At 44.8% G+C, this 22,760-nt stretch overlaps 2 protein-coding genes and 1 long non-coding RNA gene across 3 annotated transcripts in view; all 3 read right to left on the bottom strand.

Moving 5' to 3' along the window:
- LOC137620794 (uncharacterized) overlaps positions 1–22,760 on the bottom strand; it is a 518,290-nt gene that overhangs the window by 307,437 nt on the left and 188,093 nt on the right. The gene's annotated exons all lie outside the window — the stretch shown is intronic.
- Positions 10,250–14,072, bottom strand: LOC137621025 (uncharacterized). The gene is made up of 2 exons (XM_068351465.1): positions 10,561–14,072; positions 10,250–10,367 (listed from the first exon to the last, which is right to left on the bottom strand). The coding sequence occupies exon 1, from the start codon at positions 14,070–14,072 to the stop codon at positions 11,094–11,096; it is 2,979 nt and encodes a 992-aa protein (XP_068207566.1). The 3' UTR covers positions 10,250–10,367; positions 10,561–11,093.
- LOC137621245 (uncharacterized) lies at positions 15,056–15,617 on the bottom strand. The gene is made up of 2 exons (XR_011040189.1): positions 15,461–15,617; positions 15,056–15,272 (listed from the first exon to the last, which is right to left on the bottom strand). It is a non-coding gene; the product is annotated as an uncharacterized lncRNA (long non-coding RNA).

The following is a 22,760-nucleotide window of genomic DNA, read 5'->3' as shown; positions in this document are numbered from 1 at the left end:
TTATCATCTTCCAGAAGCTTAGTTGTATCAAACATGGATATTCTATCTACATTTATTGTAATAGCCTACATATTTTAGAACCACACCGTAACCATTCAGTTGCATCATAAATTAATACTTCCAACAAGCTGGCAAGTCTCATTACAAAGCTCATGTATTACTCTTTCATCGATGCCAAAAAAAAAAGAAAAAAAAAAAGTGCATTGATATCCTTCATTTTTACGCCAATTGGGTAACTGTAAGTCACCATAACAACGGAATTTTTATTATAAAATTCAATAATTTAATTCTTTGTAGTCATCGTGCTATCATCGAAGCTATGGTTTCTTGACTTTTAATTAGTTATAATACTTACTTTTACTTTTAGGGGTTTATTTCTCGCCCTCCATCAATCACAAAGAGTATTCAGGCGGGCCTTGATGTGTGAAAATAATTTCTTTCCAGTTTATATTTTGCTCTGTATCTTTTCAGTCATTCGCTAGCATTTGTATTCAGGCTTAATAGTTTTCTGATCACTATTATAACATTTCCAAAGAGACAAGCTCTTCAGGTTTTTCTTGAAAGCCGCCACATTTTTGCTATTCTTGACATCAAGTGGAAAGTCGTTGAAGAGTCTCAGTGCAGCATAACAAAAAGTTCTTCCTCCTATTGCTTGATTCACACTAATTTCGAATAGTCTATATGGGTCATCAGCATGTCTAACTCTTACAGCAGCACTAGTAGCTTGAGGGTAGGGGACCAAGCAATCACGAAGATATTTAGGCTTATCACTTGTAAGTGCCTTGTGAGTCAACAAACAAATCTTAAATTCAATTCTAGCCGAAATTTAATGCCTTTTATCAGTCTAGCCACTCGGTTTTGCACATTTTGAAGCTTTCTTAGTAGTGTATTGGGCAATTTATAGTACAGAGAATTGCAATAATCAAGCCTTGATATTACGTGACTCATCACTAAAATGTTTGTACTGCCCTCTGTTAGATATTTTCTAATAAATGCCATGTTTCTCAGGTGATAGTTACACACTTTCACTGTATTCACTATTTGATCCCTCATTGACAAATTACAATCTATCAGTACAGCCAAATTTTTCACAACAGGCACAATCCTAACATCAGCGTCACCAATTTTTATACTTTGAAATAACTGGTAATTCTTCAAAGCCACCTTTGTGCCAAAAAACATATATTCTGTTTTATCATCATTTAATTTAATCTTTTTCCTCTGCATCCATGTTTTTATTTGTCATTATCTCATCAATTTTCCTCTTTGTATCTTGTGTTGTTGAAATTGAAAGGTAGAACTGAATATCATCTACCTATAGTTTAAAGCCCACTTTTTGTTTTTACAAGATATGCGATAGCTCAATAGTATATTGGGGGCAAAATGTTTTGACTAACCACAGTAACCATCTTACCCAAGCAGTGTTGCAAGCTATGGAGATTTATCCCTAGATTTGAGGATTTTGGGTGTCTGGTGGGGATATTCTGTACATAGATGAGTAAACCTCTATATTGTTGCAATTAGATTGCTTACACTTACATGAAGTATAGTGAGTAATTTCTACAGTATATTAGTAAAGCCTACACGATCAGAAGAAAATATATTTGTGGAAATGAGATATTTGAGTTGTTTTGGGGATTTTTAGATTAACCCATCTGGCAACACTGCTTCTTTAGTCGCTTGAGTGTAAACTTTTAGAACTAGTTAACGTATAGCAACCTTGCAAAGTGAATTGTGTGTGTCGATGACGGACTTATAGCCCTCTACCTTAGAATCTCATGGTATCTCTGAAATTGGAAAGGACGGAGGGAAGTGAATAACTACAGAGTTCAAGTGAATAACTACAGAGTAAGTATTTAAATAATAAATGTTCGTAAAATTCCGATAATTACAGTGAATCTTGCATTATAGTCATCCTCCTAACTGCCTATGTAGGCCAAATGGGGAGACAAGGCCTAATATTAATTAATTTTAAAATTGAAACACAATCGGTCCGTGTTGGTATAGCTCACCTTATAAACATTATCAGTATTCCATGCCTGTTCTTTAGTATAGAATGGTTAGTAACTTTCTTTGCTTTACCTTCCAAGATAAAACCACTTGGTAAATGTTAACTCAAGCACCCGTGTGACGGTCTGAACGATCCCCCGGTCTCAGAATTCTCCTTGATAATCTGCGCATGCGCGAACATTACCGTTTGCCAGTAAATACGAGGTTGATGTTTTATTTTCCTGTAATGTTAGCGTGCGCAGCTCAACATTACCGCTTGCCAGTACATTCGAGCTTGATGTTTTATTTTCATGCGAGCGAAGCGAGCTAATGGCGGAAAAGAAGCATTATACAATGTCAAGGAGAATTCTGAGACTGGGGGATCGTTCAGACCGTCACACCGGCTGCTTATACGATGATACAATTCTGTCGACACAAACCAACTTGCAATTCACCTTCTTATATGCTGTTGCAAATGTACGTTATTCCCTTGAAATATATATGTATATATATATATATATATATATATATATATATATATATATATATATATATATATATATATATATATATACATATATATATATATATATATATATATATATATATATATATATATATATATATATATATATATATATATATATGGTAAATGTGTAGGAGAGCTCCGCGGAAGATCTTGAAGAATTTAAACACCTACAATTCACTATTATATATATAGAACGCTTATATAATAGTCAATATATGAGCAGCTTCTATTTAACGAAGATATTCGTGTGTATAGTTATGTTTCACTTGGATTTTTTCTAAGTGTTTGTTTTTGTTTACTGTGTGATGTCTTGGCTAAAATGAGCTGTTTCACCGCCTTACTGCGTATGGCAGACTAGTTCTCAATGCTATTCTAACCAATAACAGGTGTTTTCTTGACGTCGCACTGTTTGAAAACCAATCATGGCGGTTTTTACAAATCTAGCCAATGCTGACACTTATTACTTCACTTATCCCTGCTATTTTTCCACCAGTTACCACAGTTTACGTGAAGTTCCGCGGAGGAATATTTTTGCACGTCTCGGATCTCCCTTCAAACTGAAAAGCTCATTTTGCCGTGAAGTATGGAGCAATTAGCAGGACCTTCATCCCGTTCCGACTGTGTCACTTGTGACAATTGCTTTATTTCTTATGGGGATTTTTGTGTACATTATTCAGGGAAAGTTGATTTGCTAATTGCATTTGCTCAACGTCATGGTTTGATTTTGGCAGAGAAAAAGTGCCCTAATTGTGAAAATGTGTGCCGTATAGATTATAACAAATTAGCATTCTGGTGTGATCGTAGTGTGGTTACTCGTGGGAAAAGGAAGAGGAGGTGCAATTTTTTCGTGTCTTGTTTCAAAGGTACATGGTTTGGAAACGCAAAGTTAGATACTGAGACTAATTTGAAGTTTGTGTTCCTTTTTTTGCAAAAGGCGTTTTCATTTGAATTTGTTTCGTTTGAACTGAAACTCAATAATCACATATCGTTGATTGGTGTTCGTTTTGCCGTGAGGTGCTTATTTCTTGGGGTCTGAGACGTTCCTGAAAATTACTGTGGCCTTAAGGGGGGGTCGCAGGGGGGGCGGAGGGCCCCCCCCCCCCCGGTAGGCCTAGGTAGGGGTACAGGGCCCCATAGGCTAGGTTAGGTGGGTGTCTTAGGTTCGGTGGTGCCCTGAAAATTACTGTGGCCTTAGGGGGGGTCGCAGGGGGGGCGGAGCCCCCCCAGGTAGGCCTAGGTAGGGGTACATGGCCCCCAGGGTAGGGTAGGTAGTTGTATTAGGTTCGGTAGTGCCCCGAAAAATCACTTTTCTCCTCCTCCCCCCACCCAAAAACCCCGCTTCCCACTGGGGTCCCCCATAATTGTAGTAGTAGGTTTATGCTTACATTTTCTGTGTAAGAGTTAGGTGGTTGTAGGAGGATTATCTCACAGTTTCAAGGTAACTGTAGCTCTAATTTACTGTTTTCTTTCGTTTTCTACTTTTAGAAACTTTTAAATCGAGCGCGGAGGTCTCCTACACAATTACCATATATATATATATATATATATATATATATATATATATATATATATATATATATATATATATATATATATATATATATATATATATATAAATATATATATATTGGTAAATATATGATACTTTAATTTCTAACATAAATACATGAACCATATCTTTTTCCCACTCGCTATCTTGTGTTTTATGCATTTCTAACCTTGACTATTGGGGTAAACCATCTGTTCAGGAGCTTTTGGATCCCTTGGGGCAAACCATCTGTTCAGGAGCTTTTGGACCCCCGTATTTAAATTAAGACAATTATGGGTGACCCCGGTGGGGGGGTAGGGACGTTTCAGCGCCGCCAGCTCAGCGCCGCCGATGCAGCGCCGCCAGTTCAGCACCAGCCAATTCAGCGCCATGCCTTTTCAGCGCCAGACGTTTCAGCGCCGTGGAAGTGTGGAATTTGTGTGTGTGTGTGTGTGTGTGTGTTTATAGACAAAAGAAGAGGTTCTGAACAAATATTTATTGATAAAATGTATTTATACTACTATGTTTATAAACAATAGAAAAGGTTTTGAACAAATATTTATTGATAAAAAGTATTTATCCTACTGAATAGTTAGAATAGTCCAAAAAAAGTTCCTTTTGCGTCGAATAAGCTTACGCATCGCTTGTCGGTTAGGCAGCTGAGCAACAGCAGCTTGAGACACATTTTCCAAAGATTTGTTGATTATAGTACTCGGTCCTTCGTAAGTGTCCTCGGCTCTCTGACGGGTAGACGTTTTCGCCTTTTCAACTTCTACCGCCACTGCAGATGGGGGATGGGTATGATCTTTCATTTTCTTTAGAAAACGTATGAATTCTGGCACATCTACCGTCTTCGTGGCATCTCCAGAACTTTACATTTGTTTGTGTCTTGCTTTCTTTATCAAATCTATATATATCCATCATGACAGAATTTCGCTCGTCCTCTCTGACTCTGAACTGTATCCTCCAAAGTTTCCCAAAGACTGTATTTAGCAGATGATTTTTTTTTTTTTTTAACTAGATCACGGTTTACAAATGTTTACGAATATTTCCTTTAAAGTTTTCAATTAAACAACGGAATCACCGCAATCAATAAGTAACGGTTTGACGCTGAAATTATACAAACTACTGTGTGAAGAGAGAGAGAGAGAGAGAGAGAGAGAGAGAGAGAGAGAGAGAGAGAGAGAGAGATTTTAATTAAACAACGGAATCACCGAGATCAATAAATAGTGGTTTGGTACTGAAAATATACAAACTACTGTGTGAAGAGAGAGAGAGAGAGAGAGAGAGAGGGAGAGAGAGAGAGAGATTTTAATTGAACAACGGAATCACCGAGATCAATAAATAGCGGTTTGGTACTGAAATTATACAAACTACTGTGTGGAGAGAGAGAGAGAGAGAGAGAGAGAGAGAGAGAGAGAGAGAGAGAGAGAGAGAGAGAGAGAGAGAGAGAGAGAGTTAAAATTTCTTCTGGCGCTGAGATGGCTGTCGCTAATTTTTTCTGGCGCTGAAATGACCAGGCGCTGAACTGGCGGCGCTGAATCGGCGGCGCTGAGCTGACAGCGCTGAATAGTACCTAACCCCCGGTGGGAACCCTGGGATTTTTCTGTGGGGAATTGTAATAAACGAGTGATTTGCAGCAATAATAATGGTCAGAAATGCAAAATAAGCACAAGATAACCAGTTAGAAAAAATATATGGTTCATATAAGTGGCTGAAAACAGGCCAAAACGTGATTATTTAACACTTTTGAGAGTTGTAAAAGGGTACAGAACCTAACAAGCCCACCTAACCTAACCTAGTAGTTCCCAGGTCACAACCCCTAGCCGGGGGCAAGCCCCCCGGACCCTCCTTCCCAGGTCACAACCCCTAGCAGTGGGGTAAGGCCCCCCCCCTGAACCCCCCTCCCTAGGTCACAACTGCTAGTCTGACCTCCCTTCCCAGGTCACAAACCAAGAGTAAATCACAGATAAATCCTTTCAATATGAAAAAGTAAATCATAAATAATTTCCTACCTTATGATTGACGCCGTCTTTTTTTTTTTTTTTGCAATCTTTACAGAAGCTTTGCAGTAGAAAATGCGCTGGCCTTCCCCAAAAATTAAGTCAGAATCGGACATTTGTGGAATTATTTCGCTGTTATTTTTTAATTTCACATGAGTAACAATAGCTTTACACTAGACGCAGAGCATTTCCACCATAATCAATTGCCGACTTTAATGAAATTACACCAAATTTTGAAATAGATTGATGCACTTCACATGATTTCCCTTTTGGAGACTTCTTTCCGTGATGGTGGTAAAGTTGAAACTGATGGGGAAGGTGATCAAAAAGTGGCTGTTGTAGAGCAACATCCAGGAACTTGGGAAGAAGTACTTGTAAGCTGTTAATTGGTTTATAAAAATCACTTGACAAATACATGATTGTAAATGTACAGAAAGCTGCCCAAACCATGGGAAAAAGTGCATACGCAATAAGCCCCCTTCAGTCTCTCAGATATAAACAATGGACTTAGAGTGAAAAACATTCTTCACATTTCAATAGACTGATACGTAAGTTATCATGCCCCAGCCTCTATTAAACATATAGAGAAAATAGCAAACTAGCCAGCACTCGTCCGTTTCTTATAACGAATTCCAGTTTCGCCAGAAATTAGAGTATCATATATTTGCCATATATGTTTTTTTTTTTTTAATTTGGAGTTGTTCCGTAACCGAAATACAAACCACGCTATTTACAAAGGGTATTACTTTTAGCGCAGCTGAAATGACGAGCCAATAGTTTTTAACGAGGGTTAATTACCCCCGCGCTAGTTAGCGGGGGGTGGGGAAGGGTAGCTTGCTACCCCTCCCCCCTCCACACACCGGTGACTTGCTTCACTTCACTTTTGGCTCGGCGGTGATCAGACGTATCTGTTAATCGCCTTCGTGACAGCCTTTAATTTTCTTCTTTTTCTTTTCAGCTTGTGTGATTGGTTGGAAGTTGACCTTCAGTTATTTTCTTTTATTTAATATGCGTACATGCCCTGGAGTTGCCGGCCGTCCTTGTGGGACTTTCATGTCGGACGTGATTACGGATCCTCACACCCTCTGCCCTCAATGTCGGGGCCGACGGTGCGACCAGGATAACATGTGCCGTGAGTGCAGGGAGTGGTCTGCCTCCCAGTGGGAGAGGTTTGGCCGTCGGCGTAAGAAGAAGTCCAAGAGAGACCGTTCTCCTCCGGGGTTAGCCTTGAAGGAGGAAGGTTCTCGGGACTCTTCTTCCGCCGCCCAAACCTCCTCCGAAGCTCCCCCTCGTCCGCCTCCTAAGGAGAGTCGTCCGAGTGGGAGCGCAGGCCCTTGTTCTATTTCCCTACCTTCGGTGGGGGGAGAGGGCGTCGCCTCCCATAGCGAGGCGGTTCCCCCTCCTCCTCCGGGGGAGGTTATTGATAATAATGCCTTATCCAGTGATGATCTTTTACAGATTTGGTCGTCCCTGGGGCTTAAGGGCTTGCCCTCCAGGGTCGCTCTTATTGACCTTGTCTCGTTGGGGGCCGCTGTTAAACAGTCGCCGGTGGTAGCGGAGGTAGACCCTCTGTCTATTGTCGACGTCGTGGTGACAGAGGCCTCCGACGTGGCTGGGCCTTCCGACGCAGGTGCTGTTGCTGGTGCTGGTGCTCTAGGCTCTCCTCCTCCTTCCGTGCATCCTTCGAAGGGGGAAGTGAGTCCTTCGGTCTCGACTGCTGCCCATCTTCCTTCTGAGGGAAGTGCTTTGACGGAGACTCCCCTTCGGAGGACCGATGGTCCCGACGATCTCCCCCGAGGCCGCCTCCGCCGTAAGGCTCACCGCCCTCTACGCCACAAGGGCCTCCCTTCCCCTTACAGGGGGACTAAGAGGCGCCTTTTTAGGTCTTCGTCCTCCGGGGGGGACTCTCCTCGTCAGCCTCAACCGACTGCTCCGCCCTCCTTGAACCTCTCTGCAGACCGCTCACCATCTCCTGCCGGATCTTCGCCTTCTGGAGAACTCGTCACCCGACGGGCAACGGTCCCTTCGGGGCTAAGGGATTCTTCCCTTACGCGAGCAGGGCTAGCGCACAAGCGCTCTCCTGCTCGCCAGCTATCTCCTGCTCGCCAGCGATCTCCTGCTCGCTAGCGATCTCCTGCTCGTCGACGATCTCCTGCTCGCCAAGACTCTCCTGCTCGCCGACGCTCACCTGCTCGTCGGCTCTCTCCTGATGTTCGCCCCCCTCGCCAGCGCTCTCCTACTCGTCAGCTCTCTTCCGAGCGTCAGCGCTCATTTGAGGACCATCGCCCTGCGGTCTCTGACCACCCTTTAGTTCCTGCTGAACTCCCTGCTCACCATCCACCTGGTCCTGTGGCTACGCAACATCGTGCTGCGCGTGTGTCAGAAACACATGTTCGCCAACGCGCCAGCGATCTTCCCATTCCTGCTCGTGAACGCGCCGCACCACCTGTCCTCTCACAGGACACGCGTCGACCTTCTGCTCGCCAGCGATCACCAGCTCGCCAGCGATCACCAGCTCGCCAGCGATCACCTACACATGCTGCTCGCCATCGCACGACCCTGCATGATCGCCCGCTTACGCATGCTGCTCCTCATCGCACTACCCTGAACGATCGCCCTCCTGCGGATGCTGATCACCATCGCACCCTTTCACGCGATCATTCACCTGCGCATGCTGCTCGCCATCGCACAACCCTGCACGATCGCCCGCTTACGCATGCTGCTCCTCATCGCACAACCCTGAACGATCGCCCTCCTGCGGATGCTGATCACCATCGCACCCTTTCACGCGATCATTCACCTGCGCATGCTGCTCGCCATCGCACAACCCTGCACGATCGCCCGCTTACGCTTGCTGCTCCTCATCGCACAACCCTGAACGACCGCCCTCTTGCGGATGCTGATCACCATCGCACCCTATCACGCGATCATTCACCTACACATGCTGCTCGTCATCGCTTACCATCACGCGGTCATTATCGCCAGCGATCTTCTTCACCTCCGCGGCAGCACGATCCCTCGCCGTCGCGCCATCGCTTGCGTTCGTCGCCTCGGACACGTGTTCATTTACCTGCCCACCCTCACGCCCACTCGCCCGCGCGACCGCTCGCCCGCGCGACCGCTCGCCTGCGCGCCCGCGAGACCGCTCGCCTGCGCGACCGCTCGCCTGCGCGACCGCTCGCCTGCGCGCCCGCGCGCCCGCGCGCCTGCGCGACCGCTCGCCTGCGCGCCCGCGCGACCGCTCGCCTGTGCGCCCGCGCGATCACCCACGCGACCATTCGCCTTTGCGCGACCGTTCGCCCTCGCGCGACCATAGTTCGCGGCGAATTCCACAGCCGGTAGTAGCAGCAGGGACGCGTGCTCCTAGACGGCACTCGGGATCACCTCCATCCAAACACAGGTTGGTATTGCAGGACGAAGACAGGTCAGTACAGCATTCTTCCCCACCTTCTTTTCAGGCAGGTACCGTCGTGTCCACTCCAAAGGATCGCCTGATCCCTTTCACCTTAGCGAGGATTTCGGACTCTGTGTCCTTTGAGCAGCAGACTTGGTTTGGTCCGCTGGCACGGGCGTTAGTGAGGGTTATGAAACCAGCACTCGCCGGCCAGGGTAACAAACCAGCGGCTGTCTCTCCTACGCTGAAGAGAAAGAGAGGAGTGGACTTCGTGGTGACTTCCCCCAGGGCGAAGTTGGTTCCCAAGAGGTCGGTCTCGAGGGTCCCCTCTCCTGCACGAGTACTCTCTCCTTCTCCCGTGGACGAGGCCTTTCCGTCCTCAGGTGAGTCCAGTGGGTGTCAGGGAATTCCTTAGACATTTTTCCCTGGTAAAGATAGCACTGCTTATTTGTGATTAGGTATGGTAAAACAAATTCAGAAATTTAGAAACAAAGTTTATTTGCAATTTATAATTTATTAACACCACTATGGATTATGAAATTGAAAGATGTAATACTGAAATAAAGAAATAAACAAATGACGAACAATAAAAATATTAATTAACTTATCTGTCTGACACCCTTTTAACATCCATTACAAAAATAATAAATCACCAAAGGTCTTGTTACGAATAAATTGGTCGAGAAAAATAACCCTTACAACACAGAACATAACACAAGTCACTGTTCATGGGTCTCTGACATTTATCAAACGCTAAATAACACCAATTTGGATTTCGGATTCAGAGTCACCTATATAACGTATGCTTCGATGTAACAGCGGGAACCTGTGATTATAGTTCGAGCATTTATAAAAAGTGCATCTCTTGGTTCGGGATTGCTTAAGGTCGTGCACTGTTTCCCCAAGGGTCGAGGATTACCCTAGCTGAAAACGAAAGAACATACCTTGTGAAATTTAACTACAGTACACTTATGATTAATAACAATTCGTAAAGACTTAATTAAATATGCACTTAAACAATTTTAAACACTTTTAGAGACTAAAATTTTAAAGATTAACACATTTCACAAAACTGATAACAATATTCCATATAAACACAAATAGTTAATCCACTTACTGCACGGCTAGGTGATTATAACGTGACTAAAGAAAATACAAAATTTATCTTTCAAAGTCTATTATGAAACTGAAAATACAAGGATAAAATCATAAACAGAAACTTCGCAAATACGGTAACTTCAAAACCAATCAATAGATGGCGTTACTAACATGAAATTCCCTTACAAAACCCCCCATTAAGCCTTTTATATATAAAAGGTAAATAGCATGGAATTTCATAGAAAATACAAAATACCTTAACCTCTACTTAACAAATCAGCAAATATATTATTGGTACCCTTCACATGAACAACAGAGAAAGAATAAACTTGTAATGCCAAAGACCAACGCATTAGTCTATCATTACTAGACTTTGAAGTCTCTAAATACATGAGTGGCTTTTGATCACTTTCCAAGAGGAATTTTCTCCCCATTAAGTAGTACTCAAACTTCTTTATTCCCCATACTATGGCCAAGCATTCTCGCTCGATAGCTGCATATCGAGTCTCGGGGGGAAGAAGTTTCTTGCTTGCGAATGCTACTGGATAAGGTTCACCGTCTATATACTGCAGCAAAACTGCTCCTAGACCTGTAGACGATGCATCCGTTATATTGCATTAGTCCAAGATTAGTTGAAAAGGCTGTATACTTGCGACTTTCTGGTGTTAGAGGAATCTGATGATATGCTTTGCAGATATCAAGTTCTGTAATGTACATAAAATCTGCAAACTTATGAAGATCTTGCTCAAAGCTTGGCATGGGCTCACAATCAAAATCTGGTTTATCTGAAAATACACGTTTGTACTTCTGACATAAGTTACGAAGATCATCTTTCTGTACATCTGAAAGATTAGGGTTTATGTTGCACGTACTCTGATTGGTATCCACAGTTTCAATTTTCAGATAATCATCCTCATCAGCATTAATAACAGCAACTTTGTTAACATGAACAGTGTTTATCATTCCAGTCATATCTTCATCTGCTACATGTAACATATTAACATTCTCTCTACGGTAATATTTCTTCATAAGATTGATATGATACAGTCTCTTCTTACCTTCTACGTTTACCCAGTAGTCAACTGGACCATGCTTCTCAATTATCTTGTATGGACCTCTCCATGAGAACTGCAATTTACCTTGTTTTTCTGGAATAAGCAAAAGTACTTCATCATCAGCTTTAAATCGGCGCTTACTACTCTTCAAATCAAAATAAGACTTATATGTACTGGAAGATATATTCATGTTTTGAACAGCCAAATCAGAAACATCGGACAACTTTTCACGTAGTTCCAAAACAAAAGAATAAAGATCAGTTTCCCCTGCAGACATATCCGAATTTGTCCATAGTTCCTTCAATATTGTCAAGGGACCTCTCACTTGACGGCCATATAAAATCTCAAATGGTGAGAAACCTGTTGTATCACTTGGGATTTCCCTCATGGCGAACAGTGCTGCTGGAAGGAAACGATGCCATTGATTATGTTTTAACTCACATATTTTCTTCAATATACTCTTTAAAATCTGGTGTTGCCTTTCTATTCTTCCATTGGCAGCAGGATGATAGGGGGTACTGAAAAGAGGTTTGACTCCTAATAACTTGTGTACTTGCAACATAAGTTCTGATCGAAATTGTGGTCCTCTGTCAGAAAGAATTTCTTTCGGCACTCCCACTCTGGAAAAAATAGATATTAAGGCTTCTGCAATGTCTTCAGATGTTATGTTCTTCAAAGCGACTGCTTCCGGGAAGCTTGAAGCATAATCTACCATAGTCAGAATATATCTATGCCCTGCTTCACTAGGAGGAGAAATCGGGCCCACTAAGTCAATAGCAACTCTATAAAATGGCGTAGAGATCACTGGTAATTTAACCATCTGAGCCTTCTTTACTTTTCCAACAAGAGAAGATTTTTGGCATACATCACAAGATTTGCAATATTTATATATGTCAGACGTCATACCCTGCCACCAGAAAATTTCATTAATCTTATTAAAGGTTTTCCTATGAGAAAAATGTCCACTTACCGGAATATCATGTGCAAGGTGCAAAACTAATTTTATGCATTTAACTGGTACAACCAACTGTTCCTTTCCCAGTAACTGAGGCTTTTTACATTTCTGTATTTTCCTGTAGAGAAGTCCATTTCTCATCACGAACACGTACTGCAAACCATTCTTGCAAAGTTTGACATCTCCAGACTGACTCATTTCTCTTGCATATTTCAAAGCTTCGCAATTCTGCTGTTCTCTAAGAAAAGATTCATGATCAATGGATATATCAAATGGTTCTGGTAAAGAAAGAGGGTGAACAATATTTCTCCTTTTTACCTGTGCTCTTGTTACGGCATTTACGTCTATGGAAGAATCCGTATTTTTCAGAGGAAACAAATTATGGTCCTGTACACCTGGAATATTGCCTAATAAGACAGTACAGTACTTTATTGGAGCCCTAACAGCATTAACCCAACCTGTAAAGAGATTACATTTCAAATAAATCTTGACAATAGGGAATCTGTCCTTCCTGCCCAAATAATCAATAAGAGTAGAATATGAACAATTTGTTCCAGGGTCAGGAATCAAATCCTCTGATACCACTACTCCTGTACAACCTGTATCTCTAAGTATTGTAGATACTGTAACACCATTCACTGTTCCACATACCATAGGTCCACATACTCCAGTGTTATCAAGAACTTGTCCTATCTCAAGAGAAGATTCAGATTTCTTTTTGGGTACCTTGTTAGGACAGTTTCTCGAAATATGTCCACTCTGACCACAACCGTAACATGCAACCTTACCAGGACGTGACGAACTAGTTTTCTCTGGTTTCTCACTCATACTGATCTTATCACTGGAACTAGATAAATTCGCATTATGCCTAAAGTACTTCTGCTCATCTTTAGGATAACATTTGTGTGCTGAAGCATATGTGTCTGCCAATGATGAATAATCCTCTGGAGTTCTAGGTTTACGCTCCTTAAGGAAAAGACGCATTTCCTTGGGTAAAGTAGACATGAACTGATCACAGACTATAATGTTTCTCAAATCTTCGTAGTCTTTCGTTATCCTAAGACTATTTATCCACAAGTCAAAATTTCGAAATAACATATTCAAATATTGTTCAAATGTGCTCTTGGAATCAATTTTTGCAGTTTTAAACGCTGTCCTGTACCAGTCACTAGTCTTCTTGAATCCTTTCAAAAGAGCTTCCTTCAATGATGCATAGTCACTGGTAACATCATCTGAGAGCGACGTGTAGATATCTAATGCCTTACCTCTTAAAAGTGATGCCAACTGAACTGACCAAGATTTCCGTTCCCAGTTGAGAGAAACTGGTACCTTTTCAAATCTTACTAGGTAGGCGGTGATATCATCAGTATCACAAAATGGAAGAGGTCTAGTAGTATCCACAGCAACTGTTACATGGCTAGGGTTAGATGTTGCTCCTCTGATCTTTTGCAATTCAAGTTCGTGTGCCCTCTGCTTTTCATTTTCTTCCCTCTGCTTTTCATTTTCTTGGTATTTAATCATCAAAGCCCTTTCTTCTCTTTCAGCATGTCTTCTATCACGCTCATCACTATCTTTGATTTTCTTCTCTATAAAGTTCAAAAGAGCTTCATCCGAGAGTCCCATGGACAAACCTTCATCCTTCCAGAATTTATAAAATTCCATTTTAAATTATCCAGTTTGTAACCATTGCCTACAAACAACTTAATTTAAGAATCATTAAAGATACCTGTTACACAATGACTATAAGCGGGAACTGAATTGTACTAGAAATAATTATTATGAATAAATGACAATCACACACTTTCATTAAATAACAGTAACCATTCACCAAGCATCAAGATTCAACAATAAAGTTGATAAAAATAAATATGAAGTACAAAACAATAACTTTAAAATTGTCAAACCAGTATATCTCTAGAGTCAACTGGACTCTTACGTAACAACTGTTACCGGACACTGTTTCAAGAATTCGGTTTACATTTCATTAACTATCGGAAGTCTCCCACTTGCGACCTTCCAGCCGTATTCTTAAAATGCCCACATACTCAAAAGTAAATTTCCGCCACTCCAATTAATTGCACTTTTAAGTGTTGTAATAGAAAATAAATGACTATCACCAAACCAATCACAAAGTAACGCAGGCCACTATTAACAAGGAAATATTTAAATTAGCCCTGGTGAGCACACCACTTAATGTCAGGGAATTCCTTAGACATTTTTCCCTGGTAAAGATAGCACTGCTTATTTGTGATTAGGTATGGTAAAACAAATTCAGAAATTTAGAAACAAAGTTTATTTACAATTTATAATTTATTAACACCACTATGGATTATGAAATTGAAAGATGTAATACTGAAATAAAGAAATAAACAAATGACGAACAATAAAAATATTAATTAACTTATCTGTCTGACACCCTTTTAACATCCATTACAAAAATAATAAATCACCAAAGGTCTTGTTACGAATAAATTGGTCGAGAAAAATAACCCTTACAACACAGAACATAACACAAGTCACTGTTCATGGGTCTCTGACATTTATCATACGCTAAATAACACCAATTTGGATTTCGGATTCAGAGTCACCTATATAACGTATGCTTCGATGTAACAGCGGGAACCTGTGATTATAGTTCGAGCATTTATAAAAAGTGCATCTCTTGGTTCGGGATTGCTTAAGGTCGTGCACTGTTTCCCCAAGGGTCGAGGATTACCCTAGCTGAAAACGAAAGAACATACCTTGTGAAATTTAACTACACTTATGATTAATAACAATTCGTAAAGACTTAATTAAATATGCACTTAAACAATTTTGAACACTTTTAGAGACAAAAATTTTAAAGATTAACACATTTCACAAAACTGATAACAATATTCCATATAAACACAAATAGTTAATCCACTTACTGCACGGCTAGGTGATTATAACGTGACTAAAGAAAATACAAAATTTATCTTTCAAAGTCTATTATGAAACTGAAAATACAAGGATAAAATCATAAACAGAAACTTCGCAAATACGGTAACTTCAAAACCAATCAATAGATGGCGTTACTAACATGAAATTCCCTTACAGTGGGGCGGTAGTCTTCCCCTCGGCACCAGGGGGGGAGACTTCGCTTCAGGCAGGAGAATCGTCTCGTGAGGAAGGGGCCCCTCGAACCTCGTTGTTGGGATCCTGTATCCCTCCCAGGAGGGAACCCAAGGATTCCAAGACCATCCCTAAATCCTCTGCAAGGATTCGTCAGGAACCCACGACTACCCAGGGGAATGTCCACGTATCACCCCAGGAAGAGATTCCTGGGGCAGGAGATTTAGCTGCCAGCCCGCAGGGAGGAGAACAGCAAGAGTCCGAACATGCCTTCTGGCAGGTCCTAAGCCTGATAAGGCAACTTAACAGTCTTACGGATCCAGTCATCCCCCCCCCGTGAAGGCAAAGACACGATTCTGGATGAAGTGTTTGACGTTCGGAAGGCCCCTAAGACCAGTGCAGCTCTGCCCTGGTCTCGGGGGCAGAAGAGTGCCAGAGCTAGGGCCAATGCTCAGCTCGCACTTCTTGCCTCCTCCAGTCGTTCCACTGCCGGGAACAAACTCATCCCTCCTCCTCGCCTTCAGCAGAGGAGGTATTTCGAGATCCTGGGTGAGCACAACCTCGCTCTTCCTCTCCATCACTCTGTGGAGGAGCTGGCGAAGGGCGTTCCCTTGGAGAAACTCTCTGCCCGGCAGGTGTCGTTCTCGGCGGCAGAGATCCTTAACCACGAGAAGGTCGCTAAGTGTGCCATGCAGGCCACTTCGTGGCTGGACTTCTGGTTAGGATCTCTGGGCATCCTATTGCGATCGGAGGACCTGTCCAAGGAGACCAATAGGAAGGCCCTAGAGACCTTCTTGCTCTCGGGCACCCGCTCCATCGAGTTTTTGGCGCACCAGGTTACCACCCTGTGGGCCAACTCGGTGTTGAAGCGTCGCGATGCTGTGTCCGAGAGATTCCATCCGAAGGTCCCCGCCGTAGATGTGTGTAGGCTCCGACATGCCTCCCTCCTGGGGGAGAGCCTGTTTGAGCCTCAAGACTTGGAGCGAACGGCTGAGAGGTGGAGGAAATCCAGCACGGACTCCCTCCTCCACAGGGCCCTTACAACTCGGCCCTATAAGCCTCCAGCCCCGCCACAACAGCAGCAACAGCCTTGTAAGGCTCCCAAACAGGCACCGGCAGCTAAGAAAGTGGTGTCTAAGCCCCAGCCCTTTCCAGCCAAGGTCAAGAGGGGCGGTAAGTCCTCCAGGGGAGGCAAGACTTCTAGGGGTGGCGGCCGCGGCCGCAAGCCCTAGGGGTGGCAGTCCCCCTGCGTGTCCACCTGTGGGGGGATGCCTTCAGCGTTGCGTCCGCAGGTGGCAACATCACGGGGCCGATGCTTGGACGGTCTCAGTGATCGGCCAAGGTTATCGCGTCCCATTCACGTCATCTCAACCTCCCCTGACAGCGAATCCAGTGTCGTTGAGCTCCTATGCCATGGGATCGGCAAAGGGGCTGGCCCTTCAGGCCGAAGTCGAGACCATGTTCGAGAAGGGTGCTCTCCAGGAGGTCGTGGACGGCTCTCCAGGCTTCTTCAGTCGACTCTTTCTTGTAAAGAAGGCTACTGGAGGCTGGAGACCCGTCATCGATCTCTCGGCTCTGAACAGGTTTGTCAAACAAACCCGGTTCAGCATGGAGACAGCAGACACGGTCAGACTTGCGGTGAGACCACAAGACTTCATGTGTACACTGGATCTAAAGGATGCGTACTTCCAGATCCCAATCCATCCGTCTTCCAGGAAGTACCTGAGATTCTGCCTAGACAACAAGATCTACCAGTTCAAGGTGCTGTGTTTCGGTCTCTCCACAGCTCCTCAGGTGTTCACCAGAGTGTTCACCCTGATTTCGACTTGGGCGCACAGGAACGGCATTCGTCTCCTTCGTTACCTAGACTATTGGCTGATCCTAGCAGACTCGGAGTCGACCCTTCTTCGACACCGAGACAGGCTTCTAGATCTTTGCCAGGATCTGGGGATCGTGGTAAACCTCGAGAAGTCCTCTCTGCAGCCGTCCCAACGACTGGTTTATCTAGGCATGCTAATAGACACCAATCTCCACAAAGCCTTTCCATCAGACGACTGGATAGCAAGGCTGAGGAGGGTGGCGGAACCTTTCCTCAGGCGAAAAGAACTCCCCGCCCAATCGTGGTTGCGTCTCTTAGGCCACCTATCCTCCCTGGCCCGTCTGGTTCCAAACAGCTGCCTCAGGATGAGATCCCTTCAATGGCGGCTCAAGTCCCGGTGGAATCAAGGATCCGATTCCCCGGACACTGATCCCAATGGGGTCTCTGGAACAGACGGACTTGCGGTGGTGGCTGGCCGACGAGAACCTGCGAAAGGGAATGAGTCTTCTCGTCCTCCCCCCGGAATTGACTCTGTTTTCGGACGCGTCAAAAGAAGGGTGGGGGGCGCACGTTCTGAACCAGAGGGCCTCAGGCCTTTGGTCAGAATCAGAAAAGTGCCTACACATCAACCTGCTAGAATTGAAGGCCGTCTTTCTGGCCCTTCAACAGTTCCAACGGTTCCTGGTGGGTCACTCCGTGGTGGTGATGAGCGACAACACCACGGTAGTGGCTTATATCAACAAGCAGGGAGGCACTTTTTCGCAACAGCTATCCCATCTTGCAGTAGAGACTCTGAGGTGGACCGAAACCCACTCGATAACACTATCAGCTCGCTTCATTCCTGGCAAGAGGAATGTGCTCGCCGACAGTCTGAGCAGGGCTTCGCAGATAGTGAGTACCGAGTGGTCTTTGGATCCTCAGATAGCCAACAAAGTCCTGACTTTGTGGGGTTCCCCGACTGTGGACTTGTTCGCGACAGCCTTGAACTTCAAGCTGCCCCTGTACTGCTCACCAGTCCCGGACCCCAAGGCACTCTGGCAAGATGCTTTCCAGCAACGGTGGGACAACATCGACGTGTTTGCCTTCCCACCATTCTGTCTGATGAGAAGGGTGCTCAACAGGACCAGACTATCGGTCAACTGTTCGATGACTCTGGTAGCTCCGCTATGGCATCACGCAGAATGGTTTCCGGACCTTCTGCAACTCCTGACGGAACTCCCAAAGGAGCTTCCTCCACGACACGAGCTTCTCAGACAACCCCACTCCGGTGTCCCTCACAGGGCCGTAGCCTCGCTTCGGCTTCACGCCTGGAGACTATCCAGCGTCTCCTCGCGGAGAGAAGCTTTTCGCAACAGGTTGCGGAGAGAATGTCTCGGTACCTGCGAAGGTCCTCTGAGGGAGTCTACCAAGCGAAGTGGAGAGTCTTTTGTGGTTGGTGTCGTGGAAGGGGTATCTCTCCACTCGATGCCACTATTCCAGCAATAGCGGACTTCCTTGTGTATCTGCGAGAAGAAATGCGCCTTTCTGTCTCGGCAGTGAAAGGCTATCGCTCAGCCTTAAGCTTGGCCTTCAGATTGAAGGGCGTGGATATTTCTTCATTGCTAGAACTCTCTTTACTCATACGTAGCTATGAGCTTACCTGCCCCCAGTCGGAAGTGAGACCCCCTCCTTGGAACGTGGTTCGAGTCCTCAGGTCTCTCAAGAGACCTCCCTTCGAGCCATTACGCCAGGCCTCCGATCGCCACCTGTCTTGGAAGACGGCTTTCCTACTCGCCTTGGCCTCGGCCAAGCGAGTTAGTGAACTTCATGGTCTCTCGTACGACATCGCCCATTCAAGGGGATGGGGGGAGGTAACGTTCAGGTTCGTCCCTGAGTTTGTGGCCAAGACTCAGAATCCTGGAGTGCCGGATCCTCGGTTCGACTCTTTCAGGATCGCGAGTCTCCGTTCTGTAACAAACGACCCAGACCAGCTGCTACTATGCCCAGTGAGGTGTCTGAGGTACTACTTGAAGAGAACGGCTGCAGTCCGTCCTCAGGTGCGAGCTTTGTTTGTGAGCACAGGCAGGACAAAGAGGAGGGTCACCAGGAACACCATCTCTGCTTGGATTCGAAGGGTTATCCACCATGCCCTGAATCCTGACCCTCCGCCGTCACGTCGCCCTCGGGCCCACGATGTCAGGGGTATTGCTACATCCCTGGCCTTCAAGAGAAACTTCTCTGTGACGCAGGTACTTCAAGCTGGGGTCTGGAAGCGTCAAACGACCTTCACAGCCCACTACCTGCAAGACGTGACCCACAGGAGCCTCGATACGTTCTCTATCGGCCCTGTGGTGGCTGCACAACAGCTGGTCTAACCTCAGGCTCCTTTTTGGACAAGTAGCAGTAGGTTGAGGGCGTTGTTACCCGGTCTTAGTCTGTGTGAATGAAAGAGTATGTCTGACCCTTACTTCTTTCTTCATTCTTCCCTCTCTTGGGGAAGCAGCATCCTGGTCCTCGCATACCTGACCTCGACCTCTGCAGGTAACCCATGCTTCTTTGTGCTCCTAGTATTAAGCTTAATACTGTTGCGTCTCCCATACCCTGACGAGGTGGTATGGGGAACGTCCTATCCTAGAATTCCTATCTGAAGGTCTCAAGGTCAACTTCATAGGACGAGTCACACTCTCCTCCTCACACTACTTATGTAGGCCACTCGTTCCTAGCGATGCTAGGAACCTGTGAGGTACAGGGGCTCCCTCTCTCTAGTGCTGCTCACTGAGGGATCGAGCCCCCGGGCAAGCCGAAGTCAGTAAGGCTGGGGACTTTCCACCCTTCCTAAGGGGTAAGTCACCCTTTGTAAATAGCGTGGTTTGTATTTCGGTTACGGAACAAATGACAAATTCGAAGATAATTTGTATTTTTCCTAACCATACAAACCTTTGCTATTTACACATATGTGCCCGCCATCCCTGACCCCCAAGTCAAGTCCTACCTCTAAGTGAAGTGAAGCAAGTCACCGGTGTGTGGAGGGGGGAGGGGTAGCAAGCTACCCTTCCCCACCCCCTGCTAACTAGCGCGGGGGTAATTAACCCTCATTAAAAACTATTGGCTCGTCATTTCAGCTGTGCTAAAAGTAATACCCTTTGTAAATAGCTAAGGTTTGTATGGTTAGGAAAAATACAAATTATCTTTGAATTTGTCATATTTCCCTTGACTGTAGAATCTGTCTGCCATTTGCAGTTCCAGATGAATTTTCATGACTGAGAAACCATATTTCTGTAGGTAAACGAATCCATGGGAATAATACATAACCTAGCTTAGGATGCGTTGTCCTTACCTTTGGGAAGTGGCTGTGCAGCATCCCTCTAAAGAGGTTTGTTCCGTAACTGACATACAAACCACGCTATCTAATAGGGGTTATTACTTTCGTCGTAGCTGAAATGACGAGCCATTAAAATTTCAACGAGGGTTTACTACCCCACCGCTAGTTAGCGGGGGTTGTGGGGGGGGGTAGCCTCCTACCCCCTCACACACACCTGTGCTTGAGCTCACTTTACTTTTGGCTCGGAGCGAGAACGCTTGTTCCTCTCACTCTCCTCGCCTATTTTGGACTGTCATTAATTTTTGTCTTTTTACTTACTTTTTCTTATACTTGTAATATATATATAAAAATTCTTTATGTTTATGTATATATTTGTGTATAGAAATGTAGTAAGTTTTCTTTTCAGTGTTTGTGCTGTGTGTGTGATGTACGACAACGACACTTGCGTAGCAAGGCCACCACAGTTCCACTTCGTGGGGAACGACCTCTCCCTCTCTGGTCCATCGATCTTCCCGTCGGCATATCCGTTAACTCGGCCCCCGCAGGGGAATCGTCATTGCCTGGACCCTCTTCATTCATCTATTATCTTCGCTTTTCCTCTTTTCCTATGGGAAACTTGGATTGTCAGCGAAGGGAATGTGGCCTTTTGTTAGATTGACTACGGTCTCTCTCTACTCGAGGTCGTTCACCTTTACTACTACCACGTATTATTACGGTAGCTCCTTTCCCGTTGCGGGTTAGGTTGCTATTCTGTTTGTTTGTCTCAATTATTTTTAGTGAAATCTAATTGTATTTTAACTTTTCATCTTTTTCCATGGGGAACACTTCTCTTCGGGGGTTCAGTGGTTCTCACTATTATATTCTTAGATGATATAGATAATTATAATTCTGTTATAATTCTGTTTTTATTACAGTTACTCCCCCCCCTTCTCCCTTGGATGTCATCTGGGGAAGGTGGGCGCATACTTAATTCTTATTTTATATTTTTCCCTCGGGGTTCCTCTTCGGAGTTCCTCCCTAGGGAATTTCTGTTAAAATAATTATTTAATTTTATTTTCCCAGTTAACTATGCAGTTTTTCTTCATTCGACTAAAGAGTGCCAACAAAGCAGAGCTGTCCTGTTCATGCCTGGGAATTCTGCTGTCGCTTCCGTCCCTCAGAGGACGTCGTCATGGGCGTTATCCCTTCTCTTAGAAGTACTCCCGTGACAACATGCCAGCACTTCAGATCATCTTAGAACGCTAATGGAGGTTCGCCTCCAGGGGTTGGACAACTTCCCTTCCGAGGGAGGTCTCCTCCCCAGGTGTGAGCTTTTCTCCTTCAGAGGGAGAACTTCCCATACCTTCATAAATTCATCGCCTTCGACTACTGTTGCTGCCCTGCGGCCAGACTTTTCTCCCCCCCTGGTGGGTTTTCTCTTCCTTCAGGGGTGGAGCACAGTCTTGGCAAGTCTCTTCTACGAAGTGTTCACCTCTCTCGTTCACGAGAGAGGCCACTCATAGAGACTTCTCTTCGGAGAATCGCTACTGCTAAGGTCAGCTTGCTGATCCACCATCCCTAAGGGGCGTCACCACGAGTGTTTTCAGGTCTCTTCTACGAAGTGTCACCTCTCTCGTTCGCAAGAGAGACCATTCATAGAGACTCCTCTTTGGAGGATCGCTACTGATAAGGTCAGCTTGCTGATCCAACGGCCCTAAGGGGCGTCATTACGAGTGTCTTCAAGTCTCTTCTACCAAGGGCACCTCTCGTTCGCGGGAGAGGTCTCTCATAGAGACTCCTTCTCGGAGGATCAAGCAGAACTTCCAGTGACCTCTACCTTCGGCTGCAACGTGGTCCTTTGGACTTCGGTCCTGGACTTTAACACGGACCTTTTACGGTCCCATTGGTGGATGCTGGCCCTTCCAAAGGGCACATCCCAGTTCCTGATCGTCCTGCCAGCTGACCTACCGATCTACCAGCGCAACCTTGCGCTGCAACGAAGGATTTCGGTCCTGGA

Source organism: Palaemon carinicauda, chromosome 27 (genome assembly GCF_036898095.1).
Source record: "Palaemon carinicauda isolate YSFRI2023 chromosome 27, ASM3689809v2, whole genome shotgun sequence".
Taxonomy (NCBI): Eukaryota; Metazoa; Arthropoda; class Malacostraca; order Decapoda; family Palaemonidae; genus Palaemon; species Palaemon carinicauda.
Note: the sequence above shows the minus strand (reverse complement) of the source record. Positions and strands in the feature narration are given on the sequence as shown.

What these genes read in the sequence shown, in the direction of transcription:
- LOC137621025 (XM_068351465.1), bottom strand. Translation starts at nt 14,072, where the DNA reads ATGATTAAATACCAAGAAAATGAAAAGCAGAGGGAAGAAAATGAAAAG.